We start from the raw sequence: 25,840 nt of genomic DNA, 5'->3' as shown, positions 1-25,840 counted from the left end.
ACTGATGTAATTTTATTGTTAGAGTTTCAGGCGTTTCCATGTACAGAAGTTCAGAAGGACATAATATTGCACACAGATAGGGGAAATTAATGAACAGAACAAAACCTTTCTGGGAAACAAGTTTATAATTAACGCTATAGAACATAAAGGGGAAAGAATAAAAAGTCGAGGGTTTATTTATACACCATACAACGTAGAAAGAAGCTATCAGGAATACAGGTTGCAATTTTCAATACAATTAAGACATGTTCACTTTTTATATAGTTGTAAAATAGTTATTTTTAGTTTTATCTATTACATACAGGAGTAGAACTCCCTGTAGTCCACATGCAGAAACAAGCAACAGCTGATTTTACGTGTTTCTATTTTTATATATCACCTATATGTTATGTTCTAATGACAGTAATGGATTTACAGGTAATCTGTATTCGTTGTGATACATATTAGTGAATACAGCCCATCAAGGTTACAGGATCTGCTCTCTGATAGCCATCATTGTCTCTGATCTAGTGGACGGCAGCGGCATTGAGCGTTGACTTGTCCTTGGATGTCTTGGGTGTCTTCCTTTTGTGTAGACCTAGAGGGCCTAGGCTTGGTATTCTGCTTTTATGCTACAAAACTACCAAAATGCATAAAAAAGCAGCAAAGAGGAGCTAGGTTTGGTAAACTGTTGTCATTTTACTATGTTGAAAAGCTTCTTAAAGGGAAACCAAAAAGTCAACAGTTTGACGCGCACACATGAGGATGAAAAGATCTAAGATAATTATGGTTACATTCTTCCTTAAAAGATAATTTTGTGTGTGTAAAGTTTTCCATTCAGTATTGTCATGTGCAAGGCAGGTTTCTAAGTGAACACAGTCATCCTGTTTTTTGTATTTTCATGGTAGAGTTCAAGTTATAAAGGGTAATTGTAACATTCATATCTCATATTTTTAGTGCATTTCTATTCTGCCTAGACACTCGTATGCATGTGAGCGAAGGAAATGGCTGTGCTTTAGCGTGTTCCTTTTGGGTCATCAAATGAGTGCGCTAGGCATCCAGGCACCTATGTAGCTGGCTTAGAGCCACAAGCATTGCAGCAAGTAGATGGGGCTTGTAGGTCAAACATCCACATACAAACATACAAAATAAAAATGGAACATATACACAGGTTTATTAGAACAGGCATGGGAATACAATGTAGTGCATGCATCCTTTATAATTCTGCTTCATCCAAATAAATAATGCATGCCAGTCCTGTGCAATGATGCAGTGTAGAAAAAAATGTGCAGATACAACACGAATACAGACAGGGCCAGATAAAAGAAGGATTGTAAAATAAGGAATGGACGTTCACATACAAACTGATTCCAGAAGTAGACAGCTCTTCAGCATAGCAAACAAATCCTCCATACATTCTAAGTATGTTCTAAATCATCTCATTCCTGACAACTTTGCTTTGGGTCTGAAAAACATGCTGGACTTTTGGCTTTTTGGGTCTAGACACATATACAGATTACCCATCACATAGGCTAATGGCAGCTGATAACTAACGTCCATTCCATCACACAACATTCCCATTACGGTCATAGCGCTGTGTAACTGAAGCACATGACGAGTGTAATAACCAACTTTTATTGTGACACCACAACCACTCACTCAACACCAAATACTTGTTAGCCATAAAAGCACATGAGTGTAATATAAAAGAAACAGACACAACAGGGTGCAGTAGAAAAGTGGTGTTGTCCATAAAAGCCAATCGGAGGCCTGATCTTCATTTATAACCTTGATGAAACCCTACAGTCATAAGCCTTATTGGGGCATTTGGACTTCATACAGGAGAGTTCTCCATGGTTACCGCAATCTATGGGTTCAGCCCATTTGAAAGGCTGCCATGTAATATAACATTGCCAGGGGTTGGAGAAGCCCGACCAGTGGCTTTTGGCTGATCAGTGGGCCTGCTTCTATTTATGGCTGGCATAAGCAACATCACTAAGTATATTTGGGTGCACTAGATTTTATACTTGACCACCCACCCTTATATTCATCTTTGCTTTTAAGAATATTCAAGAGTGAAATCTTTTATTCTAGAAAATAACATTTTGCTTTTTCTACAAGATGGCCTGGGTGTCACGGTGAACTTGAGGTTAATACATTTAAACTCCAGGGTAATCATCATAGAACGCTATTTTATATGTGCAAAACTGCAAGGGTTTTAATCTGACTGTGGACACTAGTGCAAAATCTGGAATAAACCATTTATCTCGTTCTATTCCTACATCATTTTGTTCACAAAGCAATTATGTAACAACTATGTTATTTCTACAACATTTCCCTACATTTCCCTATGAATAGAGCTACTATCAGTCTACAGCGCAGTATGCCTAACATCAAGCCACTGGCTCTCCTTGGACACCACTGGTTGAATCAACACATTGCACGTAAAACGCAACTAAATATCTACAGAATAAAATACAAACATAATCTTTAAGGTTACACCCATAAATTAATAGCACTAGCTAAGCGGCGATCATAAAAAATAAATATATAAATTAGACAGAAACATTCACCATTGATATGTAATGGTTCTATTCAGCAATCTGAAAGTGTTTTCTTGTAAGGCAAATTGCTCCCTACAGCAGCGAACAAAAACTAACCTGTAAACAAAAGACAAATACAAGTCTTGTGACGTTCGTGTAGCAGCTTCCACAGTTGGCTAGATATGAGATCTGATCGTGTTTCTATGAATCTATAGTCCATACAGCTTACATGAGCAGGGGAGACGCACACTGACCTGAATGGTGCTCGTTGGCAATTTAATTGATCGAATGCTGGGCTGCCATATTGACAATGCCAGGAATTTGTTCCAGTTGCCAAACAGAGAACATTCAATGGCAAAAGGCTAACATTCAGCTATGTACAATGAAAAGGAGATAGGGGCTTTTATGTTAGAAGATTGGGTTGGCAATCAACCATCTAGTGAGGCTACCAGTAAACAGCTTGATCCTTTACATTCTGGAAGCTTGTCATAAAAACTGTGCAAAAATAACAATTGGTGTATATACTGGTAGAATTCTCAGTCCAATTGTTCCAAAGTATCAAACCTACAGTATTTTCAATTCTAGAGTATTTATATAATATAGAAATAGGTAGGTAGGTATGTAGATAGATAAATAGATAGATAGTAATATCTCTTACTCAGGTGTTAAATAATACAGAGTTTGACATAAGAGAAATAAAAAAATGTTGGTTTTCATTTTTTACAACCACTCAAACACCATCAAATCTGTGTTGGGAACATTTTGGCATATGTTTTGCAGAGTAAAGAAAACTATGTTACTAGGTCTGTTCATGCCAACCATCCGACCACCCTATTCTGCAGAGGCTTTGCTTCACTGCTCTGACTGCTCAACTAGTGCAGGATCGGGAGCACAGCGATGGAGCCATTGTTAGATGAAATTGATCTTGGGTTAAAGGATGCCATTGGCCCCAGTCAGATCAATTCCCAAAATGAATCTACAAAAAGCTGCCACAGGCAAATTATTTCCATCATAGTAAACTAAAATCTGGTATTCCTTCTACTGCCATCACTGTTTATATGCTACAATAGTAGCACTAATGGTGGTTGTAAGAGATATATGGATTGATGTATTCCAAGCAATGCAGATAAGATCCCTATGTGTAAATGCAATATTAGGATAATGCTGGCTACATCTTACAAGGGGGCTGTAAGAGATTATAAAAACATGTCTGCTTTTTCCAGAAATGGTGTCACTCCTGTTTTTGGACTGAGTTTGATATTGCGGCTCAGTTCTATTCAGAGTAAATAAGGCTGCAATACTAGACATAACCTATGGACAATGGTGGTGCTGATTCTGGAAGACAGGTGCCATGTTTTCCTAAATTCCCACTTCCAACTTTGGTCCTGCAGTAGTGATTCTAAAATGAAATCAAAGCTCCACATAAATGGTGCCTCCTGTGCAGACGCACTAGCGTTTATTTCTTGTAGCCTTAAATACTTTGGTTTCTTGCAGAACATGAAATGCGTTGTGTTAGTATTTCACATTTGCCATTAAGCTGCTCGTACCTTAGCATTGTGTTGTGATCTACAATTTTCAATGTGCAGATTAATGTAACATATAGAAGCTATCTATTTGCAGGGCCCACAAACTGCACGTTGGTCTAGTCTTAAACACTCTAAAACATTACTTTATGATTAATTCGAGGGGCCATCTTACTGCTGGTAAATGTCTAGCCCTAACCCAGTCCTCTTGAACATTCACAGCCTGTAACACTCCATTCTTCTATGTATTCTCGTCATGGTGCTAGTAGTGTGCATTGTATGGGAATCATACAGAACAAGTAATTATTTGTTGTAAAAGTGTCAAATTGTCCTAAAGCGTCCCTAAATAAAATCAAAAGGTTTCATGTATCCTGCAATTCATGTAAGAATTCAGGTTCTGCTTAATTCACCTTCCCCAACAACTGGCCAGTATAACTCTGGCAAGGTTTGGCAAGGCTGACATTACAAGTGCAAACCAAATTTAGAAGAGAACTGGGCTGAGACTGGACACATACAGTACCGAAACACAAAGTACGCATGGACATGTTAGTGACTGCCATGCTGCTTAAAACTCGATTTTGCATGCTGGGAAGGATTCGTCTTGCATCACTACAGTACTGCTGCTAGCTAAGACCATTATATTCAGTTCTTGCTGTTTCTCATGGGTCTGTTGGTACCATTCACGGGTCACCTCTGTGTCATGTGTTGGGATTAACGTCACCTGGAAGAACAAATCCAAAGCAATAAATTATGATGAATATTCATTTACCTCTTACGCATATACTCTGAGGCCTACAGTCACAAGGCTAAAATCTGAGAAAAAACAGTGGCTGATCTGCCTACGAGACGAATATGAAATCAGCTGTGTAAAAAAATGTGACCATGTGCATATAATGTCCCGGAGTGCCATTACCACTAATTTATATCACCTAATGTGCGTCATGTCATCTTCTCATAATGTGCACATTTATGGTTCATAATTCCTTATGAAATGTAGGTGCCAACATGTCTGGGAGGTAGCATTGATCCTGGCAAGGGCTGATACCTCCTGCTGGGGTTTTTTTCCTGCAGGATCCGTGCTGTCTGACTGAAGGTGTGAAATGTAACAAAAGGTGGCCTGCTAGGAGTTTTCTGCTATCTGGTGGCGGCTTTGAAGCTGGGCCCCCCTGTAGAGCTTGATTTCCTCTGCCATCTTTCAGCAAATGGTGTGAGGACATGGCTGATAGTAAATATTAATCCATATTCCTCACAGGGTTGTTCTAAGTTTTAAAGTTATGCCATAGCCATAGGTTAAGGGATAACTAACTGACCGGGGGGGAAAGAGAAGTATGTAAGACTGCTGTGGCTTCCACCTATCCCATTTGAATGGAGAAGCAATGCGCATGCTCAGCTTCCATTCACTCCTCCTCATTAAGGTCTTGCAATGAGAAAAGGGGGACTAGGGAACCACATTATACTGATCTGTGGTGGTCCCTGTGGTGGAATCTGTAACAATAAGGTATTTATCTCCTATGATCTGCATAGGTGATGTCATTCTTGAAATGCCCCAAAGGACACTCCACTAAGATTAAAACTTACTTGCAAGTTTTCTCCCCACTGGGACTTCCCTTCCAAGAGTGCGTCCAGTACAGCTCGGCTAGGTTCCCCGTTGGCTGCATCATTTCCGCTCACAACATAATACGCCGCTCGAACTCTCTTAAAGAACTCCAGATCAGTATTTTTGCCATTGCAATGATTAGGGATGTATGCCAAATCCACATACACTGGTGGACCAGGAGGAATAGTAGAGCTGGTTTTAGAGCTGCTTGTTCCTAAGGGAAATGTATGAATGTTATTAAATGCAAAATATCAAAAAATAAAAAGCAACATTTCATGGTGTATAATTTTTTTAGGATTCAAAATCTTTGGTAATAATAATGTAGGCCCAGATTTATTAATGCTACAGATGGCGTAAACTCAGGCTGTCTGTCTAGACTTGCACCAGATTTATCACAGTGGCTCAGGCTGGATGATAACTCTTGTGCAAAGTTAGACACTATTGATTCGCTTACTTTGAGACAGAATTTTACGCGTGTTCTGGAACAATTTGGTGCAAAATGGAACACCTTAGGCCATGCTCTTTCCCTCAAAGCTCCATCTCTTTCCAATGAGCCCCACCAATTTTCCACCAATTCAGAAAAAAGTGTAGAAACCCTATTTGCTCCAAACTGTGACACAATCAGACAGATTTTGGATGCAGACACATTAGTAAATCTGGGTCATTATCAAATCCACAGGAGGCTAATTCTGTCATGGAAATGTCACATTGTTTTGCATTAAATTCAAGGCAGATTTGTATCAAAAACCTCCTCATTGCTTAGTAATATTTACATGTCTAGTTTAAAAAGTGACCTGGTTTAAAAAGTAGACAATTGTAATCCACACTCAAAAATACAGGTTTGCATCACTCTGAAGGGAATGATTCCTGCTAGGATGTGATGTCCCTACCTTTCTTTTTTGATTGAGCTGTCCTAAGATAAGTGACACAAGATGACCAACTTTGAAAATAATCCTTTTGTGTTTGCCGGATGTTGTGAACAACACAAAAGATTTTTTCAGATCTGATGACACTCATTTTAGGATATCTAGACGCAAGGAGAAATATAAGAAAGGGCACATCGGTGCATCACGTTGCACGGTGTCTACAGATGATGTCTACGGTGTCTACACCTGGTAAGGTGACAGATACTTTATCTATAAGTGGAATTAAGGTAATAAAGATTTTTGCAGGACGTCTGTCAGCGGTTATGACCATGCTAAACTATTGACAGTACTAGGGAGGGGCGGGAGAGTGTAGTAAAAAAATAACTTTTGTGGAGACGTAATTATCAGGAGAAGTGTGAATATGAACAGTTATTCTGCGAGGTTCTGCTCCTGCAACTGCCCAGGAGAAGGGGCTTCATTGTAAATGAATATATCAAACGTATATGTCGACAGGCAATGCAGGAATGTAAAGGGTAGCTCCACAATCAACACCTAATCTTGCAAAACTCTATAAATTGTTTGTTTTCACTTAAAGAGGCTGCCTTAGTTATTTCAGAATGTGCCCATGCCAGTAAGGCCTTGTTCACATCTCCATTAGGAGATCCAGCAGGCTGTTCCAACACAGGCCAGCCTGCCAGATCTTGCATGATCCAACATTGCCAGATCTACTACTTTCCGTTACACATGCTGGGTTTCGGCTGGACAAAAAACGATGCATGCAACTTTTTTTGTCAGGTCAACTGCCGACATTTGTGCAGGATTAGGCAGATGGATCTTCTTAACAGAGATGTGAAAGTAGCCTAAGTGCTATAAAAAAACAAAAACGTCCTACACTCATCTGTTTCTCCCGGCCGTCCTCAGCACCGCACCTCTGGTCCTCCTCCTGGTGTTTGTATAAGGCTGCAGTGGTGATGTAGAGGGATTCAGCACATGACTGCTTTAGACAATCCTTGGCCTCAGCAGTCTCATGCCATATATCACCAAGGACAGTGACTGGCTACAGCGGTCATGTGCCGCATACCTCCACGTCACTGCTGCAGCCTTGTATACGAACACGAGGGGGAACACGAGAGGTGCAGCGCTAACAGTGGTGGGGAGAAACAGGTGAGTATACGATGAATTTATATTTTATAATACTTTCTGGCATGAGGCACAATTTTAAATACCTTGGACAACCTCTTTTGAGCTCTATTAGAAATTTACCAAATCTGTTGCAAATAAAAAATGGAGCAGGTGTCCACAGCAACCAGATTCAAACTCTCATTTTGCTAAAGGTCTTTCAGAGAACGAAAGGGACAATGTGGTTACAATTGGAAACTCATCAACCAATCAGATTCAGATTCCCCTTTTTATTTTACACAGGATCTCTGAAAAATGAAAGGTGGAATCTGATTGGTTGCTATGGGCAGCCAAGCCAGTTTTCCATTACACCAGTTTTGATAAATCTCCCCCTTAGTGTTTACACTAAGATTACAAAATTAGTAAATTCATTTTAGGACAACCACTATTAGCTGAGCCTATTGCAATGTGAGGGCATTACTTTATGGAAAACTGTAAGCAGATAATTAAAGGGGTTGTCTTATTTCATCAAATGGCATTTATCATGTAGACTAATGTATTGTGATTGTCCATATTGCCTCCTTTGCTGGGTTTATTCATTTTTTCATCACATTTCCACTGGTCGTATCCAGTGGTTATGACCACCCTGCAATCCAGCAGTGGTGGTCGTGTTTGCACACTATAGGAAAATAAACTGGCCTATGCGCACTCCCGCAGTCCCAGCCACCAGAAAGCCAGAGCTTTTTCCTATAGAGTGCAAGCACAGCCACCAATGCTGGATTACAGGGTGGTCATAATCCCTGCATATGAACAGTGTATAATGTGAATGAAAAATGAATCCAGCCAGCAAAGGATGCAATATGGACAATCACAATACATTAGTAAGTGCCTTGTATTAACTTTCTCTACATGGTAAATACAATTTGTTGAAGTGAGAAACTGTGTAAGGGTACGTTCACTCTCGCGTTTTGTGCGGATCCGTCATGGACGGATCCGTTCAGATAATACAACCGTCTGCATCCGTTCAGAACGGATCCGTTTGTATTATCTGTAACATAGCCAAGACCGATCCATCTTAAAACACCATTGAAAGTCAATGGAGGACGGATCCGTTTTCTATTGTGCCAGATTGTGTCAGTGAAAACGAATCCGTCCCCATTGACTTACATTGTGTGCCAGGATGGATCCGTTTGGCTCAGTTTCGTCAGACGGACACCAAAGCGAGGCAAGCAGCATTTTGGTGTCTGTCTCCAAAGCGGAATGGAGACGGAACGGAGGCAAACTGATGCATTCTGAGCGGATCCTTATCCATTCAGAATGCATTTAGGGCAAAACTGATCTGTTTTGGACCGCTTGTGAGAGCCCTGAACGGATCTCACAAACGGAAAGCCAAAACGTGAGTGTGAAAGTAGACTAAAACGGATAAAGTGAGCATCACACTTTATTTGGTGAGGACAAGAGCTTTTCCCGAGTGCTATACACGACACAATGTACAAGGAGAATAAAAGGGACACCTGATGGCCAAAGGAACAGTTCACCTTGGCAGAGCAGTATACAAATACCATAGTGTACTGCTGATAACTCATTCCCTAGAATTGCCCTATGTAAATGTGCAACCAATCACTGAATGCACAAGCAAACGCTCATTCATCGGGTGAAAGCATTGTGCAGCACCCAAAACCATTATTTCTGCAAACATGGATCTGCTGCCCAGAAACAATCTGGACAGCTGATATGTATAGTGATGAACATCCACAGAAACGATCACTTGTTTCCATACAGAGGAGATGATTGCTGCATGTAAATGCAGTTCTTAGGGTACTTTCACACTTGCGGCAGAGGAATCCGACAGGCAGTTCCGTCGCCGGAACTGCCTGCCGTATCCATCAAAACGTATGCCAACTAATGGCATTTGTAAGACTGATCAGGATCCTGATCTGTTTTACAAATGCATTGAAATGCCGGATCCGTCTTTCCGGTGTCATCCGGAAAAACGGATCTGGCATTTATTCTTTTAAAAATTTTTTTGGTCTGCGCATGCGCAGACCGGAAGGACGTATCCAGCATTCCAGCAAGTGTTCCGGATTTTTGGACGGAGATAAAACCGTAGCATGCTGCGGTACTATCTCCGTCCTGAACAGTCAAAAAGACTGAACTGAAGACATCCTGATGCATCCTGAACGGATTACTCTCTATTCAAAATGCATGGGGATAAAACTGATCCGTTCTTTTCCGGTATAGAGCCCCTAGGATGGAACTCTATGCCGGAAAAAAAAAACGCTAGTGTGAAAGTATCCTTACCACCACTCACAATCAGGCAATTATCGAGAATGTTTAGTTCATTCACCATGACTGCCTGTCATTTGGCCTGTGTAAAGTGACCTTCAAAGTGGCCCAAGAAAGAACATTGTATGATGAAATGATGGCAACCTGAGGCCATTGTAACTTAAGCTTTCACTGTATTGAAACTAAAAATACAAGCGAGAAACAACACATTTTGGCTTCTTCTATGTCCTAATGCTATATTGACATTATTTTGTAGAAAAAAGAATACATGTTCTTTCGTACAACAAGCATCTTCAACGATGCTTTCATAAAAAGAGAGTATAATTTTCCTGTTTGCAATGTACAGTACAGACCAAAAGTTTGGACACACCTTCTCATTCAAAGAATTTTCTTTATTTTCATGACTATGAAAATTGTAGATTCACACTGAAGGCATCAAAACTATGAATTGACACATGTGGAATTATATACATAGCAAACAAGTGTGAAACAACTGAAAATATGTCATATTCTAGGTTCTTCAAAGTAGCCGCCTTTTGCTTTGATTACTGCTTTGCACACTCTTGGCATTCTCTTGATGAGCTTCAAGAGGTAATCCCCTGAAATGTTTTTCACTTCACAGGTGTGCCCTGTCAGGTTTAATAAGTGGGATTTCTTGCCTTATAAATGGGGTTGGGACCATCAGTGACGTTGAGGAGAAGTCAGGTGGATACACAGCTGATAGTCCTACTGAATAGACTGTTAGAATTTGTATTATGGCAAGAAAAAAGCAGCTAAGTAAAGAAAAACGAGTGGCCATCATTACTTTAAGAAATGAAGGTCAGTCAGTCAGCCGAAAAATTGGGAAAACTTTGAAAGTAAGGGCTATTAGACCATGAGGGAGAGTGATGGGGTGCTGCACCAGATGACCTGGCCTCCACAGACACCGGACCTGAACCCAATCGAGATGGTTTGGGGTGAGCTGGACCGCAGAGTGAAGGCAAAAGGGCCAACAAGTGCTAAGCATCTCTGGGAACTCCTTCGAGACTGTTGGAAGACCATTTCAGGGGACTACCTCTTGAAGCTCATCAAGAGAATGCCAAGAGTGTGCAAAGCAGTAATCAAAGCAAAAGGGGCTACTTTGAAGAACCTAGAATATTACATATTTTCTGTTGTTTCACACTTGTTTGTTATGTATATAATTTCACATGTGTTAATTCATAGTTTTGATGCCTTCATAGTCATGAAAATAAAGAAAACTCTTTGAATGAGAAGGCGTGTCCAAACTTTTGGTCTGTACTGTATATACACAAATTTTTTTACAATTAAAAAAAATGCATTTACCTGTTGATCTGACACCGTTTACCAGTTTGCCCAAATTACTGCTTTTAGATATATCTTCTTTCTCTTCTCTTGAAGAATGCATTTGCAATGTACTTCTTGTCTTCAGAGACTTTTCTGTTGTTTCCTTCTTCACCGCTGAATTTTTTAGAGATTTGTCTGTAGTCTCCCGTGATGTCTGTTTCGATATTGTTGGAGAACGTTTTCCCTTAGGCTCTAGTTTCCTAGCTGGAGAGGTTGATTTTGGTTTACTTAAAGGTTTCCTCACACCCTTAGTTTTGTCTTTTAGATCCTTTTTAAGTACCTTGTCTCCTTTTACAGGATTTAACTCATTAACCAGCATTTCAGGATCTACCATGCAGACATCTGGATGAGGAGGATGAGGGCAGGGATCCATCATTGGTGCTGGATGTGGATCATGGCCTTGTCTTGGATTACTGTGATGAGAGTTTCCCATTGCTTTATCTACAGGTAGAAAGTCTGCATCTTCATCAGAGTCCATTGCAGCATCAGCTGTTATAGATGGACATTCTTCTGTTTCAGGTGGAACATCTGAGTCTGACTGAGATGATCCTGAATCACTGACAGATGTTGGAGGTGTTTCATCAGCTGTACCACCCTCAACTAAACGTTTCTTTACATGATGGGTCCTTCCCTTAACTGAAGGGTGACCCTGATCTTGTGAAACATCACTGTCATCCGAAAGGTCAAGAGGACTAGGATTGATGAAAGATGGAGAAAGTTCCCCCTTCCTATGCATATATTCTGATGAAGATAATTTGTGTTCATACTCAGTTGATGTACCCATACATGTTTCAACTTCATGGGAAGCATCTCCATGATCTTCAGATCCTCTAGCTCTCCGTGCATCAGAAAAATAAGGATGAAATGTGTGTTCTGGAGACATGAGTGTAGAAGGTCTGTCAGGTTTTTCTGTATCTTCCTCAAAGTATGGTGAAGATTCTGTATCTGAATCTGGAGATAACTTTTCATCTTTTATATCAGAAGAGTACATCTGTTTGTCAACATATTGTGAGTGTTGGAATAATTCTGGCACATTGTTAATCTCAGTCGGGCCATTTGCTGTTGATTCTTCCTGTTGATGGGGTAAAAATGATGTAAGATCCTTAGATGGTGAATATGCTGCTCCTGCACTTTCTCCCTGTGTAATATCCTCATGTACAGTGATGGTTTCTTTTACTGTATCAGATGTGCAAGAGGTCTTTTTACATTCAACTCTGCATGGTAATGTGCAGTCATCCATGTCATAGGAACATGAAGATTCCTGATTGTCAGTGACATCTTTTTCATCTGAAGACCTGATAGCATCAGCAGGAACCAGAGGTGATACATCCCATAAATTCCTTACAACTGGATCTGCCTCTGCTGCATAGCCACTAATCATTTGTGAGTAAAAACCTTCAGTAGTGTCCTTTTTAACTGGTGTACTAGCTTCAGATGATGTTTCTGACAAACTTTGAGAATCACGTTTCTGGCAGTCCACTTCAGTATACTGTTGAACAGAGATATTAGAATATAAAGCATCTTTCTGGGGACTTAGAGGTGAAAATCTGGTTAAAGATGAACTTACTTCAGAAGCTCTGTCAGAGACCTCTAAGTACTCATCCTCTCCCTTTGCAGAATGTGATATATTGAATGCATCTTTACCTAAATCTTTTGACTCTGCACATATTAATGATTGTTGGTGAATCTTGTATGAGTCAGAAGATTCTCCAATTTCCTTTTCTATGACTGAAAATGCTCCAGGGGAATATGCTGATGTTGAAACTGTAGTCTCATGCTCTACAAAACCAGAGAAAGTTGGTTTATCCTTACCACTGAGGGTACAGCTTTCTGATACCTGACTTACGATGTAGCTTTCACTACTGATTTGTGACTGTTGGTATTCTCTTTGGAAACAAGTTTGATTTGGATCTTTTGTAGACTCACTTTTTGATGCGAAAGGAGAATATGTGTAGTCTGTATCTTCTTTTTCACATTTATCTTCATGGAAACTATATTCTGCTCTTGCAAATGAGCCAAGAGCATGAGTGTCACTTTGGCTTAGAGTTTTCATTTCAGTCTGGACATTATAGTGATCATGGTCTACAACTTTTACCTCTGATTGAATACCAAAATTAGACAGGTTGTTTTCATTTTCTTGACCATAGGTGTACGCTGGATGTACACTATCTCCGGGGTATTTAGTTTCCTTTTCAGATTTTTCATTGGCTCCTTTCTCTAGTTCAGAATCACTTGCATTTTCTTCCAGTACTTCTGTTTTCTCATAATATGAGTCTTTAATCTCAGGAAGTTGTGATTCGGCTTGGGGAATATTCTGGCTAGCTGAACTAATGTTATCTTCATCATCATCCTCATCATCATAATCATCATCATGATGTGCATGAAGGTAGGTAGATTTTTCATGGTGTTCATGTTCTCCTGTATATGTCTCTGATGAGGGATCTGTTCCAAGTGAGAAGACAATACACTCATTTTCTGTTTGTGTTTTTTGATATGGCCCTTCCATGTGTGATTTTTCAGTTTTTTCAGCAGACAAACTATTTGTCTTTTTACTGCTATCTGTACTTGCTAAGAAATGTTCATGTCTTTCTGAATATTCAAAAGTGGCACTGACTCCTTTTTCTTTAGGGGATGCTGGTGAAGAGAGTTCCTTCTCAGCTGAGGTATATAAATGAGATTCCTCTTCTTTTGAAGATATGTGACTGAGTAATTCATGTTTGGATATTTCTGTGTCTAAAGTTGGTATCTCTGCCTTGTCTTTCTGTAGATAACTGGCACTGCTAGGTTCTGCCTCCTCTATGATATGTTCAACTCCAGAAGCAACTATCTTCTCATATATCTCAGCATACTGAAAAGACTTGTCATTTGGATAAGGGGTTGGCTCTCTTTCTTCCACTGTTCCTTTTTTCATGGCACCAAATGATTCTTTCTCTTGGGAATATAATTCATATGGGCTACAAGATGACTTTAAGCCAGTATCCAACAAACTTGGGGAAGCTTTTTTGTCCCGTTTGGAGAAAATATCTACTTTAGGTTCATCACTATATTCTCCGAAACCAAAGTCCATATTGTTTTTAGAAAATGTGGTCTCTTTGTATGATGTTTCAACATATTCTTGCGCTTTACTTTCTTTAGAAGAATAATCATAGTCTTTGTATTCATGTTTGGTTTGTTCTTGTAATGGACAGCTACCTGCAGACAGCTGCTGTGGTGACTTTTCTTTTACATCATGCTGTTTATCCTCGTGAAAGCTGTAACTTTGTTTTACTGGTTCCACCACTTCAGAATGTTCATATTTGTCAAAAACATCAATCATTTCTTCTCCAAGTTGAAGATCACATTTTTTGTTTATGAAATCACTTTCATAGGAAGCAACTGGGAGGTCACGGGTAGTCTGTGAGTATGGATACCCATCTTCTTCTCCTTCTGATTCATGCTCTTCAAAACCTTTTCCCACAGACTGTAATTTCACTTGTACACATTCTGTATTGCTATCCTTAAAGATTGTAGGTACATTATCTCCATCATGCTGTGTTACCAATGTATTAGATGAAGCTGTTGTTACATAGGGAAATCTGTCTAAAATGTTTGCATCCTGAGAATGATATGGAGCTTCTATTTGTGAAACTGACTCTTCAAGTTGAACTTTGCTTTCACCTGAAAAATCCAGTGGCTCTTGTGAATGCTTTTCCTCTTGGAAATGTGCATAATCTTTATGTAATATATCTGAATCTGTTTTATTAGCTGTTTCTTGGTTTACAGCATCTAAACTGAAAGAAGAGTGTTCTTTAGACTGCTCTTCCCAATCAAGGGTATCCTCAAGAAATGTGCTTTCGCCTTCTTCAGTATACCGTAGTTTATAGTTTTCTTTTCTTAAGTATTGAGTTTTTTCTTGTTCTTCTTCAAACCGTTCTTCTGTAAACCACACTCTCTTGTCACTGGTCATCTGTTTCATATAAATGTTTTCAGTTTCATAGGACTTTTCATTATCAATGTCATCATCATTATATGTATCTTTTCTGGATTCGTATGAGATTTCTTTCTTTTCTAATACATTTTCTGCTGATTTTACAGAGCCAAGAGAAGATTCGGAATGGTGGAAATCCTTGTATGGCTCCTGAAAAGGACAAGATTCTTGGTTTTCTGTAATACTTATTTCAATTGAATCACCTTTGAGAGGGCTATGGTCTGCAAAAGAAAATGACTCTGAGTCATCAGGGGTTGAAGAAGAAATTAGAAGAGATTTTTCTTCTTTTTGCTGGACCTGACTGTCAGAATGATATGAATGTGTCTTTGCCACTGATGACTCTTCTGAATGGACTTCTGAAAATGTTTGTTTATCCTCTTTAGATTCAGGTGTCATGAAGAATTGAGCACTATCTTGAAATGGTGTATCAACTGCCTCCAGATGTTTTTGTTCCTCACCAAAGCTTTTCGTCACAGACAGCAAAGGATTCACACATTCTGCTGATATTTCATCTGATGAACATTTCATGTCTTCCTTTTGAGTCTGATCTTTCAACTGAAAAGGACTTTCATCATCTAAATATGTTTCTCTTGTGGGGCTTCCTTGATATGTTTCATTTACAATTGGACTTTGTTCTATTAAAGACATCTGTAAGGATGTATCATCTTCTTTTCCTTGTTCTGTAAAAGAAAGGGATTTTGCATCTTCTAGGAAAATGTCTTGTTTAGAGCTCTCAGTTGATGTATCATCTTTTTCATGACTTTGCTCCATGACTTCAGAATAATCACTATATGCTGCTGACATTTGTTGGGGTGATATTGACTGCAGTAGATTAGAATCTGTTTCTTTATGGGTGGACAATAAATAATCATGTGAGACTTCCTCAGATGAAACTAAATCTTCAAGTTGCATATATGGCTCTGAACTTGTTGAAAACACTCCATCCTTAGTTAAATCATTTTTTTCATTGTCCATACATCTATTATCATTGTCAATATTTTTCTGAGGAATTATTTCTCCCTTGATTTCCATCATTTCTTTGGTCACTGGCACTGATGAGCCTTTAACAAAATATTCATTGTCTAGATCACAAGTATATGGTGCCCCTGCATTTAGCAAATTTTTCACATCTGAATCCTGCACAGAACCTCCAAAAGGCACTTCTTTTTGTGTGATTGGCTTATCCAAGTGTTCTCTACTTTCTGCAGATGACTCATATAATACTTGTTTTTCATCCTTTTTCTCATTTTTAAGTATATCTGCTGCTTCAAAGAGTTCAGCTTGTGTAGTTTCAGACCTGTCATCTATAGGGGATTGGTGAGAAGGGGTATGTCCTGTGCTTGTAGGACCCGACTGAGTTGGAGATGCCATTTTTACAGTGCTGTCATCAGGACTTAAGCATCTTTCCTCAGCTTCTCCAAAGCTTGAATCAACTTTGTCCACTTCACCTCCAGAAATAACAGAAGATATCTTCATATCTATACTACTAGCATATTGCACTTCACTAGCTTCATGTTCAGAAAATAAAAGTGGACTATAGTGTTTTTTACCATGTGTCTCAAAATTTGTTGTCTCATCATCAAGTTCTTCATCCTGTGCGGGGCCACGCAGATGGTCTTTTCCTGCCACCATCAAAGACTGAAAATCTTCTGCTCGAGGGGATTTAAAACATTTATCCTCTTCTAGAGAGGATGTGGGTGATATAGTGCCTGCAGATGGCAAATATTCTATTCCTTGAGTCGCCTCAGTGTGAGAAGATGGAATACTGTTTGCTGTATCAAGTAGTAAAGAACTTTTTCCAGTCTCTTCAGTTTTTGGTGCAGTAATAGAAGCCATAGACTGGTCTTCTGCAACAGATGTAGCAAAAGAAGACAGTTTGTCACACTCAGTTATAGATGTTGCTGAAGAAACGTGTTCCTCCTCTGCAAGTGGAGCAGCAACAATATTAGTAGAATAACCCACTATTTCTGATTCTTGCATAACATAACCTTTTGTAGGCACCTCAGAAGATGAAACTGCTTTGATGCCATGTATTGCCTCAAATGACCCAGGATGGTCTGGGACAGAAATATCATAACTGCCTACATCATACTGTAAATGAGGAATTCGTTCTTCCTGTTCATCATGTATTTCCTCATCAGAAATTGTTTGTTCTGTTTCGGAATAACCTGGTATTGTTTCATCTTGGATGTAAGATATGTGTTCTGTAGCAGTTCCAGATGATCCAGGGACACCAGTTAAGTATGATGGCTCCTTTGATACATTTTTGTCATATATGTTTACTTCTGCATCAGTCTCTTTTTGCAATGACATTGTAAAACCAATGGACATGTTTTCTTCCTGTTCACTCAAGTTCTCTGTGTATTCAGCATCCTTTCGCTTCAGATCCTCTCTAGGGTCTTCAGAATATTCTTCCATTTCTTCTACATCTCCTTTTTCCACTACATCTATATTTTTTTCTGTTTCTTTGTCATCTTCTGCATTTTTGCCAATATAATCATCTTCACATTGTACAATAATTTGTTCTTTTTGTTTTCTATCAAATATTCCCTTTTCATCCAGGTCATTTTCCTTATCTTCATCCATCTCTAAGTCTTGAATGTCTAAGGTTGGCATTGATTCAAATTTGTTTCTGCTTGGCACTCTCACGTTATCAACATCTGGAGTAGTTTCTTCTTCTGTATTTATATCTTCCTCAAATTCTGCCATCTCAGCAGGTTCCTCCATTGCTGCACCTTCGTCAACCATTTCAGTTGTCTCATCTGCTTGATACATTAGTTTCTCTTCATGCTGCGAGTCTCCTTCTACATCAGTGGTTGTGATACCTTCATCTGGGGATTCAAGTGGGCTTTTCTTATCAGATGTTACTTCATCTAACATGATTTCGTCTTTCAACTGACTTTGAATCATTAACATATCTGATGGTCTATTTTCAATAGTTTTTTGTTCTGAAAGAGCGGTGTCATCTTCTTTTGTAATGGATTGTTCTAGGTTGTCTTCATGCTTCAACTCTTCAAAGTCTTTGGTTAGATCCTCTGGAGAAGACATAACTGATCTTTGCTCTGCTATATCAGCCATTTGTGGTAACTTTTCCATATGTACTTGTTGTACATAACTTACTTTTTGTTCAATTGTGACATCTTTTTCAGGTTTACTTTTAGCTTTTTCGGTTCTGAGTTTTCCAGGAACCTTTGCTTTGTGTAATGTTTTTCTCACTTCGGGAGTAAATGGTCGTAAGTCAGGTTTTAGTAACTTCTTAGCTTCAAGTTTAACTTCCCTTTTTTTCTCTTCCTTCTTTACATCTTTCTTTTCTTCTTTCTTAATATTTTCTTTTTTTATATCTATCTTTTCTTTCTTTATTTCTTTCTTTTCTTTATCCTTCTTTTCATCGAGTTTGGAAATCTTATCCTTGATGAATTTTTTGCCTGTTTTTTCTTTCAAAAGTTTTCTCTTTTCTAATTTTGCTGAATCAATTGACTCTGTTTTTACCTTTTCAGTTTTTAAAGGTTTCTCAATATGTTTATCTGCTGATTCTTTGATTTTTTTCTCTTGCTTTATTTCTTTCGTAATATCCAGTTTAATATCTTTAGCCAGTTCTTCAGAAATATCTTCTTTTTTACCTGGCTTACCTGTGCTTGGTCGTGTAGAGGACTTCAGACTTTCCTTGCTGTCAGCCCTTTGCTTTATTTTTGTGTGCTTACCAGTAGATGAGAGTCCACCACTGGATATATCTTTTTGTGTTGCAACTGGATATCTTAGGAAATCTAAATGTTTTAGCTTTTCTAGACCTTCTAGGATCTTATTTTGTGGAGCATTTCCAGGAAACAAAACGCGCACTATTTTTTCTGTTGGGCTAGCAGGGAGCCAAACAACAAGGGCAGTGATAGATGTAAGATATGGTACTGAAATTTCACCCTCTTTTCCATTTGCTAAAATAATACCGGTTTTTGCTTTGCTGTTTCCAGCCCATTTCTGCATTAAAAACTGCATTTCTTTGCTGTCTTTTACTGGATTCAGGACATACATATCCAACCTACCAACTCCCATTTTGTGAAACAATGTTATGGGCTCTATTGTGTTACTAACTACCCTGTATAAAGGTTCAGATTTAATTCCTAGTTTATTTAAGTACTGTAGTGTCAGACAAGCTTCTTCAATGCTTCTTTTAACTTTCATACTAGATTCAGGCATTTTCAGTTTATCTGGGACATTAAAAAACACTACCCCCAGTTCTGGGGATATGAGGTTCTTCATCCAGTCGCTATATGCAGTGGAGCCCTGAGATTGTTCTTCATCTTGCTCGGCTATCTTTCGTTGAAGAAGTCCATTTATTCCAGGCAGATTATCTGCTCCAATATGTGTGAGCAATATGGAATCAATCCTATCCAAATGCCGAACCAACTTCCAGAAACAAGATTTTCTTTCTGAGCCACCATCTATCAGGATATTAAATCCATTGACAGCAAAAAGGGCGGAGTCTCCCCTTCCTCCTGGAAATATGTAACAACATGGCTTTGACAACTTCAAAAATCCACCTGAATTTGGTGGTTCCAAGAGATCAAAAGGAGAGGGAACATCAACTGTCTCTGAGACATAGTCTGCAAATTCTGAAACACCATCCATTGCAGGTAAAACAATCTCGGGGTTTAATTTCCAATTTATGATATCCTGGAAACTGGAATGTCCAAGGTTGCACCAACCTCCCTCTTCCAAACAAGAAACAGTTAAGGAAGATTTAATCTCTGGATCAGTGTTACTGAAGAGTTGGCAGACCTGCAGTGACACAGATATATGAAAAACCATTAGTCACACAGAATTCCAAGCGACATACAGTACATAGTACAATGTTAATGTAATTAAATCCATATGAAGATATATTAGTACTTAATAAAATACATAAACTGTTCCTCCCTGCTATAAGAGGTTTTTATCAATATGACTCAAATGGTCTGGAGTATAACATTTTAGAAAGTAAATAGGCACATAGAAAGCAGAAATGTGTATACAATGTAATATGCAATATGTCCATTGGTAGGAACTGTATGTTTCTTACATACTTACCTCTGGATCACTGAACACCTCTCCAAGTCTTTGTATTGGAAAGGTACCACTTTGCAAAATTAAGTCTCCTTCCTGGTCAGAGCACTGGCCACTGAGAATAAGGAGCTTGTAAGCAGCAGGATCTGTGATCAAAGAGCGTACCTAGTAGTAAAGTTAGAAACCGTTTTTAGTCAAACAATATATTAAGGAAAAAATGATAGTAATAACAACCATTGCAATATGCAAGATAAAAATATAATAACCACTTTAGCCACCGTGACATACCAATATGTGATGCTGGTTGAGTTAATGTATGGTGCGGGTTACTGCAGTGAGCCAGCTCCATACATGGCAGACACCCGGGCGCAATGACAAAGAATTGCAATCACGACAAACACCTTCATTTGACCCCTCAAATGCCACAATCAACACCGATTGTAGCATCTGTGAGGTAAGGCAGAGGAATGCGGCTCCCTCTGCCTTCCAATCAGAGGCCCCCGCAGGGCTCTGATCAGTTACCATGGCAGTCTGGGTACCTCTGAAGCCTTCGAGGCCTGCCATGGTAAGCTCCCTGCTAAACTGTGCATGAGGTACAGCTCAGCATGGAGCGTGTCAAAATCCCATTCACTAATAGAATCTCTATTAGGGTGAATGGGAAAAGGGATCAAGAGATCCCAGGTTTTAGCCTCCTAAGGGGGTTAAAAGCTATTATTATAAAAAATTTAAAAAGTAAAAAATAAATAAAATTTAAATCACCCCCTTTCCCAATTTTACATCTAAAAATATATAAACAATAAGAAAAATAAACATATCAGGCATTGCCGCATCCAAAAATGTTAGAACTATTAAAATATTTTTTAAAATTTCCTGTGCAGTGAACGCCAATAAATAAATAAATAACACAGAATTCGCTATTTTTTTGTCGCCTTTCTCCCTCCAAAAAAAATTGAATACCAGTGATCAAAACATCGTCCTGTGAGGCCGATTCCAGGCGCTGACATGTGTATCCACGGTGCATGCGCGAACTTATGGCTCAGCGAACGCATTCCGTGGATACACATGTCAGCGCCTGGAATCGGCCTCACAGGACGCACTGCACATGCGCCAGCCGGCAATGAGGAGTGAATAAATTAGCAGTGGGGCAGTGCTGGGCTCCAGGAGAAGGGGCGCGTCTGGGCTCCAACGACCAGAGGGACAGCCCCTTGGGCTCCTTACTCAGGTAATTACCATATTAATAAAAGTGATTTTCTAGACAAACGACAACACTTAGGGTAGTAATACTAGTATATTTTAATACAAAACGAGCAGACTAATGTGATGATGTTAAAAGCTCTGTCACTAAAATCCAGTTGACAGAATCCCTTTAAAAGATACAACTTATCCTGCAAAAAATAAGTCCTCATATGGCTATATGAATGGAAAATTTAAAAAGTTATGGCTATTGGAATATGGGGAGGCAAAATTAAAATGCAAAACCAAAAATGGTCCTAGTACTTTAGGGGTTAAACTAGAAGTATGATTAATCCTATTTAATATTATTGATTCATGGGATTGCAGAACTGGTCAATAGATAACTCTCAACAGGCCCAAATAAGTATGTACATGGGTCATTGAACATCAAAATGTAGTTTAGCTGAGAGTAGGGGCAGCTTGATATGCATGCTGTCCCTGCACTTACCGGCCTTACATACGATGATTGCCAAGTTTTTGCCCTGTTGTGCATGGGAAAAAAATTCAATCATCATCTGGGGTGCGGGGGTAAGATACATATCAAGCAGATAATTGACTCAACTCTGGTATGGCTAGCTGCACACCATATATCGATTCAAACTTAACAGTCAAACCTAAGACCTCAGAGAGACAGCATAAGAGAGCTGAAAGGTTCTCTTTAAAGAGGTTCTCCGGAAATGAAGAAAATGAAAATACTTAAATATTACCGTACTTTATCTAATATATAAAGCTGAGTGTATGTTTGTATGTGTGTATGTCCGCTAAAGGAATCTGCACCGTCGCATTTACAATCACGGAATTTGGTACACAGGTACGTCAGGAAGGTTTTAGACCGGGTCTCAGCTCTCTAGCACGTACCGTTCCTGAGATATAAAAAAAAAAAATTCATTAGCAAATAGAAGCCTGGTCACATGACCCTTATCAGCCAATAGAAGCTTGTAGGCCCTTAGTCTGCACATACACACAGTTTTACACTTGGTTTCCATAACAACCCAGCCATTTGTCTTCACTGCTGTAGATCAGCTTTAAAGGGGCAGGGCGCTCTGAATGACACTGTTAAGGGAGCAGAGTGCTGTGGATGTCACAGTTCAGGGGCAGGTTAGGTGGCTATTTATGCCACCCTCAAAAGATGGACTTAAAAACCCTGCCCCCAGGCCCAGCTAAGCCACGCCCCTGATCTCATTAATCCATGCCCCCTCCCATTCTGCAGCCGACAGGGATTGAAAAAATTAAGGTAAAAATCAACTTCTGTCAGCTGCAGGGGTGGGAGGGAAGGTGACTTTCTCCCTGCAGCTCACGCTCAGATAACACAGTGCTGCTGTCTGAGAGTGAGCTGTTCAAAAGGACATCCCTGTGTACGTCCGAGCCCTGCGTTGGACGGAGGACAAGGAGTCTGAAAGCTGGACTGTCCGGCCAAAAACCCAACCTCTGGCCACCCTAGGGGCAGACTGCTGTGGAAGTCACAGTTAAGGGGATGGTCCGCTATGGACATCAGTGTTAAGGGGCAGATTGTTGTAGAGGCCACTGTTAAGGGGATGGGGTGTTGTGGAAATCACTGTTAAGGAGATGGGGTACTGTGGAGGTCACTAATAAAGGGGCGGCCGCTGTGGAGGTCACTGCTAAAGGGGTAGGATGCTGTGGAGGTCACTGTTAAAGGGGCGGGCTGCAGTGGAGGTCACTGTTAATGGGGCAGGATGCTGTGGAGTTCACTGTTACGGGGGGATGCTGTGGAGGTCACAGTTAAAGGGGAGGGCGCTGTGGAGGTCTCTGTTAAGGGGGCAGCGAACAGTGGAGGTCACAGTTAAGGGGACGGTCCGCTATGGAGGTCAGTGTTAAGGGGAGGGGTGCTGTAGAGGTCACTGTTAAGGGGGCGGGGTGTTGTGGAAGTCACATTTTAAGGGAGCTCTATGGAGGTCACTGTTAAGGGGGCGGGTTGTTGTGGAAATCACTGTTAACGAGACGGGGTACTGTAGAGGTCACTAATAAAGGGAAGGCCGCTGTGGAGGTCACTGTTAAATGGGAGGGCGCTGTGGATGTTACTGTTAAGGGAGCAGACCGCTGTGGAGGTCACTGTTAAAGGGCAGAGTACTGTAGATGTCACTGTTATAGAGAATACTGTCGATATCTTTTAACGACACACACAAACATTAAATTAAATAGATGAAATATACCCGTGCAAAGACAGGTCCTTTTGCTAGTTATAAATATATTCCAAAATGCCTTTCATTATTAATAATGGCTTGTTTTGTTGGGGGAGCAATCATTAGAATAAATAAAATGGTCACTGTCCTATTAGTACACACAAAAACCTGTCCTAATCACACAGGAGGACAAGTTACTTAACAACACTGAGCTAAAGAGCTGCCTCATCCTCCTCTTTGCTCTGCCTGTCAGGGAATATAGTCCTGAATACAGTATAATTTGATCTTCAGCTGAATCTCTGTGGAAATAGAGGTCATGAGGAGACATGAAGTACAGAGCGGAGGGTGTGTGTAATGGGCAGCAGCACTTGTATGCAGTCTCCATTAACACAGTCTTTCCATTCTCTCTGTACTTCATGTCTCCTCATGGACAGAGGTTCAGATGAAGATGATATTAAAGAGGACCTTTCACCTGGAAATCCAGCGGGAGAAGGAGCTGCGATTCTCGTGAGAACTTAAGCTCCTTCTCTCTGGCTAAGAGCAGGGCGCTCTGATTGGATGCGCTTGCAGCCAGGGACAAGATAACTGCGCCCAGGATAAATACAAGTCCATGCCTAGTATAACCGAGTTGCCTCATTAGCATATGAGGCGCCAAAAAATACAGGGACCACAGCGGACGAACGGTGGGTTCTTTAGAAAAAAAATAAGTGACAAGACAGTGGGGGCCGCACTATAAGGTAGGATAATAATTAGATTAAGGATATCCAGGTGAAAGGTCCTCTTTAAACTATATTCAGGACCATATTCCCTGACAAGCAGAGCAGAGAGGAGGATGAGACAACTCTTTAGCTCAGTGTTTGTCCTGCTGTGTGATTAGGACAGGTTTTATGTGTATGAATAGGACGGCGGCCATTTTATTTCTACTAATGATTGCTCCACAGACAAAATTAGTCATTATAGGCATTTGGGAATATATTTATAATAAAGTAATATTTAAGTATTTTCATTTTCTTAATTCCCAGAGAACCCCTTTAAGGTGGCCATGAACTTTAGATGAGACTTGGCTAGACTGGCTGACCATCTAATTTATATGGGGGTGTTCATAGACATCAGAGTAAAGAAGGATCGGGCATGTTGAAATCCATCTTGCCAATTCTTTATCACAAGAGATAAGCAACCAGGGGTCTAGCAGTGGATAATTCCCTCTACCAATTGAGAAAATATACACACTGTCTGGATGGAGTTGTTGCCGATAGTTATGTTAGGCTACTTTCACACTCGCGTTTGGTGCGGATCCGTCATGGATCTGCACAGACGGATCCGTTCAGATAATACAAATGTCTGCATCCGTTCAGAATGGATCCGTTTGTATTATCTTTAACATAGCCCAGATGGATACGTCTTGAACACCATTATAAGTCAATGGAGGACGGATCCGTTTTCTATTGTGTCATAGAAAACGGATCCGTCCCTATTGACTTACATTGTGTGTCAGGACGGATCCGTTTGGCTCAGTTTCGTCAGACGGACACCAAAACGCTGCAAGCAGCGTTTTGGTGTCCGCCTCCAGAGCGGAATGGAGACGGAATGGAGGCAAACTGATGCCTTCTGAGCGGATCCTTTTCCATTCAGAATGCATTAGTGCCAAACTGAGAGCCCTGAACGGATCTCACAAACGGAAAGCCAAAATGCCAGTGTGAAAGTAGCCTAAGATGTATGGCCATCTTCACACCAAGCTCTTTTACAGAGCTCAGCTTCAGCAATTCTTCTCCTGCAGTCCAAAGCCACAAAAGAAAAAAAATATACAAAGTTGCTGAAAACTTGACTTGAGGACATCATGATCACTATAGGTAAGAACTAGTTTCCAGTACTAAATATCCAAGCATTCCATGTGCTAAGCATTGTGGGCATGCAAGGGACATGGAATGGTTAAGCAGATGGAGCTAATAGCGAAAAACAACAAGCTCTTATAAATAACTACAACAGACATCTACTGTATATACTTTTTCATGTTTGGGCATTCAGAGCAGAAGATGAAGGAAAATGCTCAATTGTGTAGCTTCAGACTTGGTTAAAGACTTCATTTCAGAAGTGAACATTCCTATTCATATAAAATGGATACAGTACCTCATAAACAATGCTGTCTGCATTGGGATTCACCAAGATCACTGTCTCTAGAACATCACTTTGATGCTGCAAAGTTCT

At 40.0% G+C, this 25,840-nt stretch overlaps 1 protein-coding gene across 1 annotated transcript; it reads right to left on the bottom strand.

Moving 5' to 3' along the window:
- On the bottom strand, window positions 1-25,840 carry MAP1A (microtubule associated protein 1A). The gene is made up of 5 exons (XM_040414086.1): window positions 25,763-25,840; window positions 20,286-20,426; window positions 11,237-19,997; window positions 5,624-5,856; window positions 1-4,766 (listed from the first exon to the last, which is right to left on the bottom strand). Exons 3-5 carry the CDS (start codon window positions 19,845-19,847, stop codon window positions 4,611-4,613), a joined length of 9,000 nt encoding a protein of 2,999 aa, XP_040270020.1. The 5' UTR covers window positions 19,848-19,997; window positions 20,286-20,426; window positions 25,763-25,840; the 3' UTR covers window positions 1-4,610.

Source organism: Bufo bufo, chromosome 1 (assembly GCF_905171765.1).
Source record: "Bufo bufo chromosome 1, aBufBuf1.1, whole genome shotgun sequence".
Lineage (NCBI taxonomy): Eukaryota > Metazoa > Chordata > Amphibia > Anura > Bufonidae > Bufo > Bufo bufo.
This window is presented reverse-complemented; position numbering and strand designations above follow the sequence as displayed.

What these genes read in the sequence shown, in the direction of transcription:
- MAP1A (XM_040414086.1), bottom strand. Translation starts at nt 19,847, where the DNA reads ATGGATGGTGTTTCAGAATTTGCAGACTATGTCTCAGAGACAGTTGAT. An exon ending in AAACGGTGTCAGATCAACAG is followed by an intron (nt 5,857 to 11,236) that starts GTAAATGCATTT and finishes CATTTCCCTTAG; the next exon opens with GAACAAGCAGCTCTAAAACC. An exon ending in AGTGGGGAGAAAACTTGCAA is followed by an intron (nt 4,767 to 5,623) that starts GTAAGTTTTAAT and finishes TTGTTCTTCCAG; the next exon opens with GTGACGTTAATCCCAACACA.